The sequence below is a fragment of the Schistocerca americana genome, chromosome 2 (assembly GCF_021461395.2).
Source record: "Schistocerca americana isolate TAMUIC-IGC-003095 chromosome 2, iqSchAmer2.1, whole genome shotgun sequence".
NCBI lineage: Eukaryota > Metazoa > Arthropoda > Insecta > Orthoptera > Acrididae > Schistocerca > Schistocerca americana.
Genome location: NC_060120.1, coordinates 216,652,875 through 216,672,108, shown reverse-complemented (window position 1 = coordinate 216,672,108; position 19,234 = coordinate 216,652,875). Strand labels below are relative to the sequence as shown.

The window sequence follows — 19,234 nt, the reverse complement described above, 5'->3', positions numbered from 1 at the left end:
TCTCATACCACTGCTAAGGTCCTTTTCGCACTGAATCCATGGTTTGAATCGTTGATTGGAAAGGACTTTATGTTGCCAGGGAATATGCCTTAATCAGGAAGATTAGGCGTGGATTTTAGTGAACCTGCCACGAAACGTTGTTTTACAAGGTGTACCTTTTGATCTACTCATAGAACTAGCCGAGAACTGCTTCTAAATAAAGAAACACATTAAGCGATGTAGAAAGCTTTATTCACAAAAGTTTGCAATGATCGCTTTCTCATTCAGGATATTTATTTTTATTAATAACTGTACTGAGACACTCAAAAGGCCCTAGCATTATACCCAAGGCTTATTTGTGCTTGCCAGATGTTAGATTCTATGTCTGCTCAGCATTAACAAGAGAAATCAAATATTTTTTAATGACTTACATCTTACAGCTGCACATTTCGCACAAAACAGAACAACAGAATAAAGGCAGTGCTACAGGTGCTTGTGTTTACATGTAACTTCTAATTTCTTCACTGATGCTAGATAGTGGTGCTATTTAAGAGGCGTTGATTAATCTCTAGATAAAAACTAATCAAATCAAAGTGTCATTTTTTATTTCAGTATTGTCACAGGCAATAGTAACAATGTCTGTATACATATAACATCACCTTAATACTAAGACTATATAGCTTCTTGTGGTCCTGCATCATGTATATTCCTGTGTCGGTAGTACGTTTCCTCTGCGTCAACAGATACGTTCAGGTAATACGACTGTGGAACAACTAATCATTTCTTACAGCTAAGTCCACAATTGTCACAATGCAGCGCTATTTTTTGTCTTTTCATACACAATATAACCGCACACGTCACTCCATATCAATCATTGAACAAAAAAGACAGTAGGGATAGAGGGACAGTTAGAAGCAAGCACAGAGACATGGTATCTGCTGAAGAAAATCACGTTTCCACAGGAGGTCTGCAAAGGTGTGATTAAAATGGCACGGTGTTCAACAGTTGAAAATATCGTATGCTGGTACCGGCAGTTATTTTCACTGCGAAACAGTTCATTGTATTCACGTTAATAACACGGCAGCAATGACTCGCACGACACCATCTGGAAACTAAGCTTTCTCCTCACTCCTAGTTGTCATTAATATCTGCACTATAAGTACATAGTTTGTCATTTTATGTTGTCGTTCATACAATGAACTTCCTTTTCCTCAGGAGAATGATCAGCAGAGAGTAGGCCCCAAAAATGAGTTTGGGAGTGAAAGGTGGGGGTGGAAAAGTTACTTTGGTATGAGTTAAGGAACACCAGTTCTACCACTCGTCTCGACGCACCATCACGGAAGCAGCGCCGAGGTCGGACCAGGCAGGCGACAGTAAACAGCTGTGTCGTGACACTTGGCGTGCAGCCAGCAACCTCCCTTCGCGATGCTCGCCTTCAGACGATCCGCACGGACGAAAGCGCCATCAGTCCCAGGACTTCTCGCAGTTGACTGCAGCCAACCGGGACCGGCGACGTTCTCGCAGCTGCTGAGCGAATCCGTCCACCACCAGGTGGCAGTACGTGATGGCGCCTGTGGCAACAGGAAGGCGGAGTTAGTTACATGTTCCGTAGAGCATTTGAACGATTCTTTTATCAAAATTATGTGGAATGAGTCAGTTTACAGGAGATGTTTAGATCATTAGAGTTAATATTAATGAACACAATTTTTCCATCTACTCTGCAAATCACATTTAAGTGCCTGGCAGAAGGTTTAACGAACCACTTTCACACAATCTCGTACAGCGCGCGGAAAAAACGAACACTTGTACAGGGTGGTCCATTGCGTGACGGGGCCAAATATCTCACGAAATAAGCGGCAAACGAAAAAAACTACGAAGAAAGAAACTTGTCTAGCTTGAAGGGGGAAACCAGATGGCGCTATAGTTGGCCCACTAGATGCCGCTGCCATAGGTCAAACGGATATGAACTGCGTTTTTTTAAATAGAAACACCCATTTTTATTGCATATTCGTGTAGTACGTAAAGAAATATGAGTGTTTTAGTTGGACCACATTTTTCGCTTTGTAATAGATGGCGCTTTAATAGTCACAAACATATGTCTCACAATTTTAGACGAACAGTTCCTAACAGGTAGGTTTTTTAAATTAAAATACAGAACGTAGGTACTTTTGAACATTTTATTTCGGTTGTTCCAATGTGATACATGTACCTTTGTGAACTTATCATTTATGAAAACGCATGTTGTTACAGCGTGATTATACCACATTAATGCAATAAATGCTCAGAATGATGTCCGTCAACCTCAATGCATTTAGCAATACGTGTAACGACATTCCTCTCAATAGCGAGTAGTTCGCCTTCCGTAACGTTCGCACATGCATTGACAATGCGTTGAAGCATGTTGTCAGGCGTTGTCGGTGGATCACGATAGCAAATATCCTTCAACTTTCCCTACAGAAAGAGATCCGGGGACGTCAGATCCGGTGAACGTGCGGGCCATGGTATGGTGCTTCGACGACCAATCCACCTGTCATGAAATATGCTATTCGATACCGCTTCAACCGCAAACGAACTGTGTGTCGGACATCCAACATGTTGCAAGTACATCGGCATTCTGTCATGCAGTGAAACATCTTGTAGTAACATCGGTAGAACATTACGTAGGAAATCAGCATACGTTGCACAATTTTGATTACCATCGATAAAATGGGGGCCAATTATCCTTCCTCTCATAATGCCGCACCATACATTAAACCGCCAAGGCCGCTGATGGTCCACTTGTCGCAGCCATCGTGGATTTTCCGTTGCCCAATAGTGCATATTATGACGGTTTACGTTACCGCTGTTGGTGAATGACGCTTCGTCGCTAAATAGAACGCGTGCAAAAAATCTGTCATCGTCCCGTAATTTCTCTTGTGTCCAGAGGCAGAACTGTACACGACGTTCAAGTCGTCGTCATGCAATTCCTGGTGCACAGAAATAAGGAACGGGTGCAATCGATGTTGATGCAGCATTCTCAACACCGACGTTTTTGAGATTCCCGATTCTCGCGCAATTTGTCTGCTACTGATCTGAGGATTAGCCACGACAACAGCTAAAACACCTGCTTGGGCATCATTTGTTGCAGGTCGTGGTTGACGTTTCACATGTGGCTGAACACTTCCTGTTTCCTTAAATAACTGAACTATCCGGCGAACGGTCCTGACAGTTGGATCATGTCGTCCAGGATACCGAGCAGCATATATAGCACACGCCCGTTGGGTATTTTGATCACAATAGCCATGCATCAACACGATATCGACCTTTTCCGCAATTGGTGAACGGTCCATTTTAACACTGGTAATGTATCACGAAGCAAATACCGTCCGTACTGGCGGAAAGTCGCGTGATACCACGTACTTATAAGTTCGTTACTATTACAGCGCCCTCTATCACAAAGCGAAAAAAGTGGTCCAACTAGAACATATATATTTCTTTACGTACTACACGAATACGTAATAAAAATATCTGTTCCCATTTAAAAAACGCAGTTTATATCCGTTTGACCTATGGCAGCGCCATATAGTAGGCCAATCATAGCGCTATCTGATTTCTCCCTTGAAGCTAGAGGAGTTTCGTTCTTTGTAGTTTTTTCGTTTGATGCTTATTTCGTGAGATATTTGGCCCGGTCACTATCAATGGACCACCCTGTCTATGTCTGTGCGAGTACTGATTTCCCTTATTGTATTATGTTGATCGATTCTTCCTATGAAGGTCGAAGTCAACAAAATATTTTCGCATTCGGAGGACAAATTTGGTGAGAAGAAAGAAAGCGTGTGTTTTAATTATGTTCACCCTAAATCCTGTATCATTTGAGTGATACTCTTTCCCCTGTTTCCCGATGACGTGGTGTCCTCTTTGCACTTTCTCTATGTACTCCGTTAATCCTATGTGCTAAGGACCCCAAACCACGCAGCATTATTCTAAAGAAGGACGGACAAGTGTAATGTAGGCAATGTCTTTAGTAGCTGTTACATTTTCTAAGTTTCCTGGTAAGAAAAAAAATGTTCAAATGTGTGTGAAATCTTATGGGACATACCTGCTAAGGTCATCAGTCCCTAAACTTACACACTACTTAACCTAAATTATCCTAAGGACAAACACACACCTATGCCCGAGGGAGGACTCGAACCTCCGCCGGGACCAGCCGCACAGTCCATGACTGCAGCGCCCGACACCGCTCGGCTAATCCCGCGCGGCCTTGGTACTAAAATGCAGTCTTTGGTGAGCCTTCTACATAACACTTCCTGTGTGTTCCTTCCGATGTAAGTTGTTCGTTGCACAAATAATCAGCCTGCTCTGTCACTCCTTGCGCTATTGCGTATACAACGAATAATATTTTCAGGAAAAGAGGAGTTTAATTAATGAAAACAGCGTAAAATAAAATAAGTTAACAAGTCAAACTGCCGCGCAGTGGTTACTTTCAGCTGAGCAGAGCCGATTTTTCCATGGCAAGGCAAGAATATATTTTAGGGCCTAAATGAACATGTTATGAGAATAATAGAAACAATTTTGATCAACAAAATTCTATTTCAATCCAACAGATGCGTTTTCCATAACAGAGCACATTTACGTTACATAACAGTAATTGCGTCTAAATATTTCATGACGAAGTCGTTCTGAGTATATTCTTTTATGCCGTTATTCATATATGGGCTCATTTACAGATAAATGCGTTTTAGATTAATTTGCACAGACCTGTTAGTGTTCAAAAGTACTTGTCTTCACATTGTTAGCGACAGGTTTAGTACACATACCGTTTCCTAATTACGAACTAGAAGCCTGTTTAAAACTTACAAGGTTTCTGAAAGTCTATGAAAGCATGGCAGTCCATTCTTCCTTAAGATCCGAAGCCAGACAAGATATTGATGTGAAGTCTATGTTCTGACTCGTACCAAAGGTGTTCTCTGGATTCAGGTCGGGCCTCTGCAATGGCCTGTCAGTTTGAAGAATGTTATTGTCTGCAAATCATTGCCTCACGGAGACTACTTTATGACAGGATGCAGTGATGTATTCTACCTCGTTAATTCGCCGAACTTACGACGCGACACATTCATTTGTGTAACCCCGACCTGATCCAAAGTTCCTCACCTAATAAGCACTTTTATTTGAAGAAAACTATACCGTTTAGCTAAATATATTCCTGTGCACGTAATTACATTGATGCCAGATTACCTTTCTTTGACGACCGTTTATGCCGAAAATATGCACAGAACGAGTTTTAATTGAGACTTTCTGTATTGTTAGCATGCAAAGAATCGCGCTGTGTGCGAGAATTTTGATTCACCTTGTACAGTACAATACAAAACCCCTTGCCACGCACTTCACAGCAGGAAAACTAATGTTATGGGACTCACTGAAGACAATCAAATAATTTAAATGAATTTTTATGATTTTTGGCTTAATAGTTTAGAATACTGAATATTTAATTATCTCTCTGTTGGTCACCTTTTCAAGAGTCTTAATTTTTTTGCGTATTTGTAAGCACTTTTAAGCGAATGTGACACTGAATTTTCTGATAGTGTTTAGATACCCGAAAAAGTTATTACCAAGAAAATACGCACGACTGGAAGTAAAGGGCCGAATTTTAGGGAAGTATTTTGTCTGTACTGTCCTCGGCGACGTGACCTCCTTATACAACAGTTTACGATACACCCTGTGGTTTGATAAGTTTAGTAAAGAGGCAAGAAAAATTTTTGTTTCGTGAACGACTCTACTTCTTTCTCGACACAATCTCCTTTGAGGGATGTACACGTGGTCCAACAATCCTATAACTTTTTCATCCCAAGTGAGACATAGGTTCTGTGAAACTCTGCAGAATACTCTTTGACTGCATGTATCACTTTCTTATTTGATGAAAATTTGTTCCTAGAAGTCGAGATTTCAAGTTAGGAAACAGGAAGAAGTCACCTGGAGCTAAGTCTGGTAAAAAAGGTGGATCAGGAACCATTTCAAAGACAAGTCCATGCACTTTCGCCATTGTTATCGCTCATGTGTGGTCTACATCTACATTTATACTCAGCAAGCCACCCAACGGTGTGTGGCGGAGGGCACTTTACGTGCCACTGTCATTACCTCCCTTTTCTGTTCCAGTCGCGTATGGTTCGCGGGAAGAACGACTGTCTGAAAGCCTCCGTGCGCGCTCGAATATCTCTAATTTTAGATTCGTGATCTCCTCGGGAGGTATATGTAGCGGCTAGCAATATATTCGATACCTCATCCAGAAACGCACCCTCTCGAAACCTGGACAGCAAGCTACACCGCGATGCAGAGCGCCTCTCTTGCAGAGTCTGCCACTTGAGTTTGCTAAACATCTCTGTAACGCTATCACGGTTACGCGCCGCTCTTCTTTGGATCTTCTCTATCTCCTCCGTCAACCCGATCTGGTACGGATCCTACACTGAGCAATACTCAAGTATAGGTCGAACGAGTGTTTTGTAAGCCACCTCCCTTGTTGATGGACTACATTTTCTAAGGACTCTCCCAATGAATCTCAACCGGGTACCCGCCTTACCAACAATTTTATATGATCATTCCACTTCAAATCGTTCCGCACGCATACTCCCAGATATTTTACAGAAGTAACTGCTATCAGTGTTTGTTCCGCTATCATATAATCATACAATAAAGGATCCTTCTTTCTATGTATTCGCAATACATTACATTAGTCAATGTTAAGGGTCAGTTGCCACTCCCTGCACCAAGTGCCTATCCGCTGCAGATCTTCCTCCATTTCGCTACAATTTTCTAATGCTGCAACTTCTCTGTATACTACAACATCATCCGCGAAAAGCCGCATGGAAATTCCGACACTATCTACTAGGTCATTTATGTATATTGTGAAAAGCAATGGTCCCATAACACTCCCCTGTGGCACGCCAGAGGTTACTTTAATGTCTGTAGACGTCTCTCCATTGATGCATTATCCTGGTAGAAGTCTCGGCCATCTTTCAGGAAACGAAAATTTCAAACGATTCAGCGTCCAAGCATAATAGCGTCCAATTATGGTAGTACCTTTCTCCCATTAATCTATGAGGTAGAGGTTTACTCCTTGGGAATCCCAAAAATACAGTGGCCATTGCCTTGCCAGCTGACGAAATGCTCTTTGCCTCCATCAGTGCACTTTGACCAGCCTTTGTCCATTGTTTTGACTCCCATTTTGACTGTGGTGTGTAATGATAGTTACGGCGTGAAGTCAAGCGCCGGGACGCCAGTCGGGAACGAAAGCAGAGAAGGCTGTGAGATGAAGTCAACCAATCGCACGCTGATCGTACCTCCCTCCAGGACAACAACGCGACAGCAGTGGCCCCTACGTGAAGAGAACGTAATAGCCGCGACCGAATGGTGACGGCACATACAATAGCAGCCGGCCAGAGTGGCCTAGTGGTTCTAGGCGCTTCAGTCTGGAACCGCGCGACCGCTACGCTCGCAGGTTCGAATCCTGCCTCAGGCATGGATGTGTGTGATGTCCTTAGGTTAGTTGGGTTTAAGTAGTTCTATGTTCTAGGGTACAGATGACCTCAGACGTTAAGTCCCATGGTGCTCAGAGCCATTTGAACTATATTTGAACATACAATAGCAGCTTCAAGATTAGCGACTTCTATAGCAGCTTCAACGCTCGTCACTTCGCTTGTACTCTTTATGTAGCACAGGTTTGGGATTGTCTATAGTGAAGAAGACTGATTATTTTGTGTATAAAAAAAAAAAAAAAAAAAAAGGCTCTGAGCACTATGGGAGTCAACATCTGTGGTCATCAGTCCCCTAGAACTTAGAACTACTTAAACCTAACTAACCTAAGGACACCACACACATCCATGCCCGAGGCAGGATTCGAACCTGCGACCGTAGCAGTCCCGCGGTTCCGGACTGCAGCGCCTAGAACCGCAAGACCACCGCGGCCGGCGCCCTTGCGACACATCTGTTTGGTTCCCAAAATTAAGTAAATGAATTTTTTTATCGCAATAAAACTCATTAGTTGATTTGCTTGATTGTTGTCTAGTGAAACGAGTATGCAGGCCTCCTAGACACTACAATGCTGGATCAAGGTTTCATCAACAGTCACAAATCGGAGCAAGAAATCTTGTAGAGTATGATTAAACAACACCAGACATTGTGTTGAAATGTAGTGCCGGAAGCGCATTTGGGATACTGTGAGCAATCGGGGCGACCACGTCGCACGTATCTTCTTCGTAGCCAGTTCTCCAAGCAGTATATTAAGCAGTCTTTCAGTTGAGATGCCTACAGTGTCAGCAATCTCTCGAATTTTTAATCGGCGGTCTTGCATTGCCATATCACGGGCTTTGTGAATGTTTCCTTTGTGGTGACCTCAATTGGACGGCTAGAGCGAAATTCGTCTCCGGTGCTTGTCCGATCACATTTAAATTTATTAAACCAACAGTAAATGGTGTTCAATGAAGGTGCGCAGACTGCTTGAACTTCATGCAATTCTGTTTTGATTTGTGAAGCAGTCCAACCCTTCAAATGAAGATGTTTACTAATAGCTCGAAACTACACTACTGGCCATTAAAATTGCTACACCAGGAAGAAATGCAGATTATAAACGGGTATTCATTGGACAAATATATTATACTAGAACTGAAGTGTGAGTACATTTTCACGCAATTTGGGTGCATAGATCCTGAGGAATCAGTACCCAGAAAAACAACCTCTGGCCGTAATAACCGCCTTGATACGTCAGCGCATTGAGTCAAATAGAGCTTGGATCGTGTGTACAGGTACAGCTGCCCATGCAGCTTCAACACGATACCACAGTTCATCAAGAGTAGTGACTGGCGTATTGTGACGAGACAGTTGCTTGGCACCGTTGACCAGGCGTTTTCAATTTGTAAGATCTGGAGAATGTGCTGGCCAGTGCAGCAGTCGAACGTTTTCTGTATCGAGAAAGGCCCGTACAGGACCTGCAACATGCGGTCGTGCATTATCCTGCTAAAATGTAGGGTCTCGCAGGGATCATGTGAAGGGTAGAGCCACGGGTCGTAACATCTGAAATTTAACGTCCACTGTTCGAAGTGCCGTCAATGCGAACAAAAGGTGACAGACGTGTAACCAATGTCATCCCATCCCATTACGCTGGGTGATACGCCAGTATGGCGATAACGAATACACGTTTCCAACGTGCGTTCACCACGATGTCGCCAAACGCGGATGCGACCATCATGATGCCGATTCATTTGAAAAAAAAAAAAATGACGTTTTGCCATTTTTGCACCCACGTTCGTCATTGAGTACACCATCGCAGGCGCTCCTGTCTGTGATGCAGCGTCAAGGGTAACCGCAGCCATGGTCTCCGAGCTGATAGTCCATGCTGCTGCAAACGTCGTCGATCTGTTCGTGAAGATGGTTGTTGTGTTGCAAACGTCCCCATCTGTTGACTCAGGGATCGAGACGTGGCTGCACGATCCGTTACAGCCATGCGGATAAGATGCCTGTCATCTCGACTGCTGGTGATACGAGGCCGTTGGGATCCAGCACGGCGTTCCGTATTACCCTCATGAACCCACCGATTCCATATTCTGCTAACAGTCATTGGATCTCGACCAACGCGAGCAGCAATGTCGCGATACGATAAACCGCAATCGCGATAGGCTACAATCCGACCTTTATCAAAGTCGGAAACGTGATGGTACGCACTTCTCTTCCTTACACGAGGCATCACAACAACGTTTCACCAGGCAACGCCGGTCAACTGCTGTTTGTGTATGAGAAATCGGTTGGAAACTTTCCTCATCTCATCACGTTGTAGGTGTCGCCACCGGCGCCTTCCTTGTGTGAATGCTCTGAAAAGCTAATCATTCGCATATCACAGCATCTTCTTCCTGTCGATTAAATTGCGAGTCTGTAGCACATCTTCGTGTTGTAGCAATTTTAATGGCCAGTAGTGTAAATTTCCTCCGTTTTTAGCCGCAGTCGACACACACCAATTCAGATGGTTGTTATCAATGAACTATAGGCGGTACATTGTTGAATTCCTTATACGATCCTTGGAATGATCAAGCTCACCAACCATGAAAACACAAAAGTGTTCCAGACTTATCAAACCATCCTCGTACAATGTGTATGTAGAGCTGAGTTGTCAGTAAACGAGAGGGGCTAAGTACGCGGGTGGGTGGTCAGGACTGCGTGACGAAACAGCAGCGCCCTCTACGGCTGGCCACAGGTGGGAGTTGTGCAACGTGTAACGTGCTGTGTCGTGTTGTAGCGCTACGTGACTGGACTCCGCCCATCCGCGGCTCTGCGCCGTGTGAATGGTCTAGAGTCCTCGGCGCTCGCTCGAGTGCGCTCAGCCGGAACGCGGCGGCTGACGGCTGGAATACGAGGCGGCCACAGCCGCGCACAACCCGTCCACCTGTAGCGCTGGTCGTGGAACCATTCTCACGAAGGCGGGCGTTTCGCGGAACTGCAGTCTGTCTCCCACTTCCTCCGGGATAGGCTCAAATCCCCGACCAGCCGTCCAGATATACGTTTTTCGTCACTTTCTGAAGTCTGTTAACGTTAATTCTGTAACTGATCCTTTGCATCGGTACCACCGACTTCGTCAATTCAGTCGTGTGCCGCGCTCCGTTTCTAATAATCAACGGGTCGTAAACCCTTTCCTGATCCTGTATGATAGGAAGGGCAGGAACATCAACAGTTCGATTGAACTGACCACTTTCTGTGACATCCTAGAATTATTCTTTTTTTTCCTTGAGTAATCAGTCTTGTCACTCATTTGATGCGGCTCACCACGAATTCCTCTCCTCTGCCAACATCTTCATCTCACAGAAGCACATGCAATCTACGTCCTCACTTATTTGCTGGATGTATTCCAGTTCCAGCCTTTCTCTGGAGTTTTTGCCCTCTACAGCTCCCTCTAGTATCATGGAAGTCATCCCCTCATGTAACAGATGTCCTATCATCCTGTCCCTTCTCCTTATCAGTGTTTTCCACATATTCTTTTCCTCTCCGAAACAGCGCAGAAGTTTCTCATTCTTTACCTTATCAGTCCACCTAATTTTCAACATTCGCTGCAGCACCACATCTCAGGCCGGCCGGTGTGGCCGAGCGGTTCTAGGCGCTTCAGTCTGGAACCGCGCTACCGCTACGGTTGGAGGTTCGAATCCTGCCTCGGACATGGATGTTGTGATGTTCTTAGATTACTCAGGTTTAAGTAGTTCTAAGTTCTAGGGGACTGATGACCTCAGGTGTTAAGTCCCATAGTGCGCAGAGCCATTTGAACCATTTTGAACCACATCTCAAATACTTCAATTATCTTCTGTCCCGGTTTTTCCACAGTCCATATTTCACTACCATACAATACTGTACTCCAGACTTACGTTTTCAGAAATTTCTTCCTCATATTAAGGCCGATATTTGATATTAGTAGACTTCTCTTGGCCAGGAATGCCCTTTTTGCCGGTGCTAGTCTGCTTTTTATGTCCTCCTTGCTCGGTCCGTCATTGGTCATCTTGCTGCTTAGGTAGCAGTATCCCTTAACTTCATCTACTTCGTGACCATCAATCCTGATAAGTTTCTCGCTGTTCTCATTTCTAATACTTCTCATTATCTCCGTCTTTCTGCGATTTACTCTCAACCCATACTCTATACTCATTTAGATTGTTTGTTCGGTTCAGCAGATCATGTAATTCTTCTTCACTTTCACTCAGGATAGCAGTATCATCAGCCAATCTTATCACTGATATCCTTTCACCTTGAATGGTTCAAATGGATCTGAGTACTATGGGACTCAACTGCCTTGGTTATCAGTCCCCTAGAACTTAGAACTACTTAAACCTAACTAACCTAAGGACATCACACACATCCATGCCCGAGGCAGGATTCGAACCTGCGACCGTAGCAGTCGCACGGTTCCGGACTGCGCGCCTAGAACCGCGAGACCACCGCGGCCGGCTCACCTTGAATTTTACTTCCACTCCTGAACTTTCCTTATATTTCCATCATTGCTTTCTCGATGTACAGATTTAACAGTAGGGGGCGAAAGGCTACATCCTTGTCTTACACCCTTTTTACTCTTAATACGAGGGCTTCGTTCTTGGTCGTCCACTCTTATTAATCCCTCTTGGCTCTTGTACATACTGTACATTACCTTTCTCTTCCTATAGCTTACCCCAATTTTTCTCAGCATTTCGAACATATTGCTTTTCCTGATCGACAAATCCAATACACATTTCTTAATTTTTTCTTTACTCTTGCTTCCATTACCAACCGCAAAGTCGCGCGGCATTAGCCGAGCTGTCTCAGGCGCTGCAGTCATGGACTGTGCGGCTGATCCCGGCGGAGGTTCGAGTCCTCCCTCGGGCATGGGTGTATTTGTTTGTCCTTTAATTTAGGTTAAGTAGTGTGTAAGCTTAGGGACTGATGACCTTAGCAGTTAAGTCCCATAAGATTTCACACACATTTGAACATTTTTGAACCAAACGCAACATGAGAAATGTCCCTCTGGTGGCTTTACCTTACCTAAAGCCAAACTGATGTTCATGTGAAACATTCTGTTTTCCATCCCATTCTTCTGCATATTATTCTTGTCAGCAACTTGTATCCATGATCTGTTAAGCTTGTTCTGCGATAATTCTCGCATTTGTCAGCTCTTGCAGTCTTCAGAATTGTGTGGATATTTTTCCGGAAGTCAGATGGTATGTCGCCACACACTCACATTCTACACACCAACGTTAACAGCATTTTGTTGTCACTTTATCCTATGACTTTAGAAATTCTGATGGAGTGTTATCTATCCCTTCTGCCTTGTTTGGTCTTAAATCCTCCATAGCTCTCTTACATTCTGATTCTAATACTGGCTCCCCTATATCCTATAAATCGATACCATTTTCTTCTTCTATCAAATCAGTCAAATCTTCCTCCTCTTATACGCCTTCAATGGACTCTCTTCACCTGTCCCAGATTTTATCAGCGTGATTAATTAGTGCTTTGTCGAACTGCTGTTTCCATTTTATACACAGTATTTCTGCGACCAACCCAGCCGTCTTCTTCAGTGCTGCGAGTTTTGCTGTTACAGTATATTCGGCGCTTGGACTCCAACCAGACTGAACTACTACTGTTCTCAGGCCACTATTGTTGCCAAGTTAAATTTCTGAGCCTGACTACACCCTCTGATAGTTTTCTATTTTTCAGATCCCTCACTGATACGTCGTGAAATGCAGAGCAAATGGTGTATATGGGAGAAAAGACATAAGGAGCATCAACAACACACCCGACTAAAACAGCTAAACAAATTAACTGTCGCCGAGCACAACCTCGAATGTAACCATAGCGTCAAATACGACGAGGCCAGTATCACAGTGGTGTAAAAAGTCAAACGGACTGAGCCGTGCGTGGCTCGTGTTCCCGCCATCATGTATTTTATGCCCTGTTTTTAACGTACTTCCACCTCATTACGTTAATTTAAATTACTAATTTCACTGACTGCAGCTATCCCTGACCGTGACCAGCTCTAGCAGCGCGTATCGATATATCCCCTCTCGTAGTATCTTTGCTCGATTGCTATTATTTCCCGGTCGTTGTCTGTCGTAAGTGGCGAGTTCGGGTCGCGAGTCAGTTGGAACTTGTCTGGAGCGCAGTCCGGACCTGCTAGTCGCGGAGTTGCAACGCGGCACTAGCGCAGTCGGGTTGGAGCTGTGAGGTCTGCGTCGACATGGCTCGCCCAACCATTGCCGCCGTTCATCACTTGAGTCGGGCCACGGTCTTGGGGGATCGTCTGTCGGTTGTCCTCCCGGACGACGCGGTTTGGCTCGCCTATCGTTCGGCTGTGTGCGTGTGCCGCATCGACTCCCGATTTGTCTTCGCGTGCTTAGTTACTGTTAGGTATCGTACAGGTCTTCGTACAAGTGTTTATCAGGTTGTGTGCGCAGTTTGCGTTAGTTCCACTGACAACTATTTTAGATGTTGTCGCCTTTCTGAGAGCAGTCTGTCGGTTGTTGCGGACGAGGGAAGTTATCTCACCGCGGTGCAGTCGGCTGGGGCAGCTGGCAGCCCCTGCGCAGTGTCGGAGCGTATCTGGAGCTGTCCGATCGCTAGGAGCTTCGTGGTTCAGCGACCCACGACGTCAATGTTGAGCAGTGTTTTCAAATACCCAAGCTACGTCCATTCATGTTGTGATTGTTCGTTTCGGTGGTTTGCTGTTGGGGAGGTTTTCCTGTGAGCAACACCGAGTGTTTCTACAGCTGAAATTTATCCGCCATGTGGTGCAATTAACTATCTTTGTTGACTATAATTAGAGTGTGTAAGGGATCCGTGATCCCACGAACATAGATGCTAGTATCCGACGCCCAGGTCGATAGTAGACAGGAGCCGATTGTCAAGCGCTGCAGGAGGCAGTGAGACCTATTGTCGAGTGCGTAGTAGTACTGGAGAGTGTCGAGTGAAGTACTGCAGGAGTGACGGACAAGAATGGAGGTCGAGTGAGTTGTAAACGGTTAAATTCACCGGAGTATGACGAGTGAGCACGTCCCCCTGATCGTCGTGGGGTTGACCCTCACTAACACCGATTCGCGAGTGATATGAAACAGAAAGTGACAAGTGCCGAATTTCGTGTTTCGCGTCAACCGCGTCGGCCAGCAACAACCATGGATTGCAGTGAGGATTGTTGTGAATGTTAACCATCAGCATTGCGTGTGACGAAGTACTGAAAATCAACAACCAATAAAAAGATGTAACTGTGATTAGACGTGTAAGGCGAAGGTAGCAACTGCCTCAGAATTTGTGTGTTCGTAGAAAATACAATACAGTTTGTGCATCGCAACTTTTGTGGTCCTTAATAATAGACAAACTTTCGATCATTCCACTATTCAATCTCAGAACAGCCGCACTTGGTTGAAATACCCCCGAAACCAGCAGAAAAACCGATAGCCTTTCATCCATTAAGCACACGGTCATATAATCAAAACAATTAACCTTTGGCGGCTCCGATAAATTACACAAAACCCAATTAAGGAACTCTTTCACGGCTGAAGGCCTCGAAACAAGAAACCTTAAATCAACAAGATAAAAACCCAGTTGAGATAGCAATAAAGTAATTTACAAAAATCACAGCAAAGCAGATAGAACAAACATATGCAAGGTGCAATACCAATGGCTGAAGGCCACAACTAAGTATCAAAATTTTAAAGTAAATTACCATAATATTTTAAAGGCAGAAGGCCGCAATGTTTAAGCTTGAAAGATAAATTCAAGAATTTCAAGATTGTCTGCCTTGTGGCCGTTAATGTTCTGGTTACCTGCCCTGGCCATTAAGGTAATTTCAGGCAGCCTCCTTTCCTCACCTGTTGTCGCTGTCCAACATGGTGTGTGATTTTGACAGCTAATACATACTCCATTGTGGATTATCACGTTTGTAACCTTTTCTGTTTGAGTTCTCATGTACTGATTGAAGGGAGGCAAGTCGTTGTGTCAGTCGGTCCGTGGCTGTACCCTGGTTTAGTTCCGACGGACCATGTGTAGTTATTATTATTATTATTATTATTATTATTATTATTTGGCCTTTGAGTGTGTACTCAATTTAGCCATCGGTAACACATAGTGACAATGTACACATAATTGAATAAATAAATACAGAAATGCATATTTACAGTTTTGTACATAATGTTTTAAAAATTGAACTGAATTGGAAAATAATTAAAAGTGTCTTGGCTTACAATTCACAACAATTCTGAAATATCTTCATCAGCATGACATATTTATAATTTACGTACACCATTAAAACCTACAGATTGTAACCAGTACTCTTGATGAAGTTAACTATCACTTTATATAGACGAACGTCTTTAGTACACAAAAGAGAAGAAGCTGATTGAGGAAGATGGTAGCCCATACTCAGCAATGTCTTCAGAAAGACCAACCGTTCACGGTCAAATTTGGGGCACATAAATAAGATGTGGTTGACATCAGATTCCGACTCAGGATCACATTCACATGCTGGTGAACTGTAAACGCTGATCCGATGTAGATGTGGGAAAGAGGCATGATTGAAGCGGAGTCTTATGATGGTAGAAATCGTGAATCGGTCCAGATGTGTCCTCATGAACCACGGCTGTGAAGGAATCCGAGGTAATAACCGCTTTTTGTCTGTTGAGAAACGTTCCACATTTCCTGCCATTGTTGTCTTGCGTGATCCTTGACTTCACGTAAGTAGTCTGTATAAGGAAGGTGCAGATCCAGGACGGTGCCTAAGGTTGCCGCTTGTTTGGCTAATGCATCAACTTCATCATTATAGAGGATACCAGAGTGGAAAGGTACCCACAACAAATGGATCGTCCGGCCCGTGCGTGTGCTGCTAATATATTCATATATCACATCCAAGATATAACTGTTGGTTGGTTTGTTCCATCGACTGTACTGAATGTTTTTAAGAACGCTTTTCGAGTCAGATACTATCAATATCTTGGGGAAGGAAGTGCTAGAGACAAACTTAAGTGCTTCCAAAACTGCCACTGTCTCCGCCGTAAAAATAGAAGTGCTCGTAGGCAGTTTGAAGGTTTTGCGGATCTGGATCTGAGGGCAGAAAAAAGCGCATCCTGTACACTCTTCTTGCGGAATTTTGGAGCCATCGGTATATACACAGAGAAAACCCGGCCATTGTGCTTGAAAGAGACGATTGAAGCCAACGTTGACGTTAGTACCGTCCATCCAGGTCGTACTTAAATAATGGATTGGGATCTGGGAGCAGAGCGTTTGAAGATTATATTCAAACACAGGTAGATGCGCTGAACGCCGTATAGAATGTATGACAGGTGACCAAGTGTCAAAGCTGGCACAAACGGCTGGCACTTTATTCCTTCTGTGGGATGCAATCGACAGTCGATAAATGCAGTCTCTACTTTGATAGACGGAACTGTCCATAATGGGCATGCCTCGAATGTAGAATTTGTCCGATAACATTTGGCGCCTTATGTTCAAGGGCATCTCCCCTGCTTCTATTAAAAGGGCGTTGGTGGGCGTCGATCGCATGGCTCCAAGACAGGTACGAATGGCTCTATATTGAAGAGTATCTAATTTGGAGAGATGAATCTTTGTCGCAGTGTGGTAGAATTGACAGCCATAGTCTAATCGAGATCGAATTATCCCTCGGTACACGGTGAGTAAAACACTCTGGTGCGCACCCCACCAGACACGAGTGAGTGATCTGATTACATTTAAACCTTCTTCACACTTGGTAACGGTGGATCGGATGTGGGGCGCCCAGCTTAACCGAGAGTCAAGAATCATACCCAGAAATCGAACGTGAGATTTTATTTGGAATGTGTACTTGCCACAGATAATGTGATCTTCAGTGCGAGCTGTCGTCGACTTGGAGAAGGGAACGACTGCTGATTTCTCAGCCGAGATCTCCAGCCCTTTTGATAGAGAGCCACTGATCGATGTGTGCGATGGTTGTGGTTAATGCCGTTTTGGCCTGAAGATATGAAGCAGCAGTAGAACACATATCATCAGCACACTGTAGGATTTTTGTGGGGTGAGTAAGTATGCGTTTTAGGTCGTGCGTATATAGAGTATACAGGAGAGGACTTAAAATTGCACCTTGCGGCAAGCCCTGGGAGACATAAAAAGGTCCGATCATGGTACCTTTGAAACGGACGTAGATCGTTCTTTGAGTTATCAGGGTACTGATACCGTAGATCATTCGTGAAGGAATTCCGAATCCTGTCAGCTTGTCCGAGAGTATCGGTATTTGTACATGATCATATGCACCCTTAACGTCAAGAAAAGCTGCCACTACTGTCTCTTTCGTTTGAAAGGCTGACGTGATATCCATATTAAGTAAAAACAGGTTATCCATGGTCCCTTTGCCTTTTCTGAAGCCGTATTGACTCGGTGGCAACAAATTACTGTTTTCAAGCCATCATTCTAGTCTCCTTTTTACCATTCGTTCCAGTGTTTTTGCAACATACGACGACAGGGCAATAGGTCTATAATTAGTACCGACATTTGAGTCTTTACCACTTTTGAGAATTGGAATTATTACTTGCGTCTTCCATGTTGATATGAGGTCTTTCTTCATCCAGTACTGATTAAAAATGTTCAAGAGAAAGTCTTTCGCTTCTATAGGCAGGTGTGCGAGCATAGAGTAGTGTATATGATCAATGCCAGGGCAACTGTCACTCGATAGTTTAATAGCTTCGTTGAGTTGTTCTTTAGAGAAAGGACGAAGGAGAACATGATAGCGGTCTTCTTCAGCAAGGAACCGATGGTTTAAAAATGGTACCGTGGGAGGAGCGATTATATCTATGAATTCCTCTAACCAGGCCGTGGTAGCAGGAGGGGAGGAAGACAGTCTTCTTGTTCTAAAAGCTTTTATTTTATGCTAGATGCTTTCCATACTGGTTTCATTATTTAGGGACAGGCAAAATTGTTTCCAACTGTCCTTCTTGGTTTTCTTCAGCAATTTGTTAACTCGCGCATTCACTTTTTGCACAGCCAAGAAGATGTCCAATGAAGGCTTCTGACGATACGTTTTCAAGGCGAGTCGTCGCTTCGCAACTTCCCGAGAGCATTCAGAATTCCACCGAGGAGGAGAACGGTGCTTCACTACTGTAAACTCTTTTTTCTTAGGGATGCTGATGCCAGCTGCGACGTCCATAGCATTGAGTAAAACTGGGTATGCATCTTCGTCCCGTAAGTCACGTCTCGTATTTGCGAGTGCCCGCCGAACAGTTTCCTTATAAGAGGCCCAATTGGCTTCCTTGATTTTCGACGTACTATTAGAGTAACAGATGTGCGTAGTATCGACGCTGATGTTAATGTGAAACTCTACTGGGAGATGATCGGATCCCATTGAATCCTTTTTAACGCACCAATTAGATATTTCAGTAAAGCAGGAGTGCAAAGAGTTACATCAACTGCGGAGGGTCTACGGACAGGTGAAGTTATTATAGTAGGAGAGCCATCGTTGAGTATCACTAGGTTATTATCTTCGATAACGCTTATCAAGGTCCTGCAGTTCCTGTGTGTCACATCTCCTCCCCACGCAACATGGTGGGCATTCACGTCTCCAGCTACGATAAAGGGAGGACGAAGCTGACTTATTAATTGTCTCCAGTCATCTTCCACGATACTGTGGCGGGGAGCGTTATACAACGAGACAACTGTAAAGGTTTTGTGGGCAGTTCGTATCTCCACAGCAACTAATTCAAGGTTGGTGACAGGTACGTGTAACGGGTGTGGTCGATGCGGCAGCGAAGTTTCAACC

At 44.2% G+C, this 19,234-nt stretch overlaps 1 protein-coding gene across 1 annotated transcript in view; it reads right to left on the bottom strand.

Annotated features, from left to right (window-relative positions):
* Positions 1–562: 562 nt before the first annotated feature.
* LOC124593902 overlaps positions 563–19,234 on the bottom strand; it is a 135,203-nt gene continuing 116,531 nt past the window's right edge. The window contains exon 7 of the mRNA XM_047132251.1: positions 563–1,550. Coding sequence (XP_046988207.1) covers positions 1,444–1,550 — 107 coding nt within the window. The 3' untranslated portion in view covers positions 563–1,443. The remainder of the gene's footprint in view (positions 1,551–19,234) is intronic.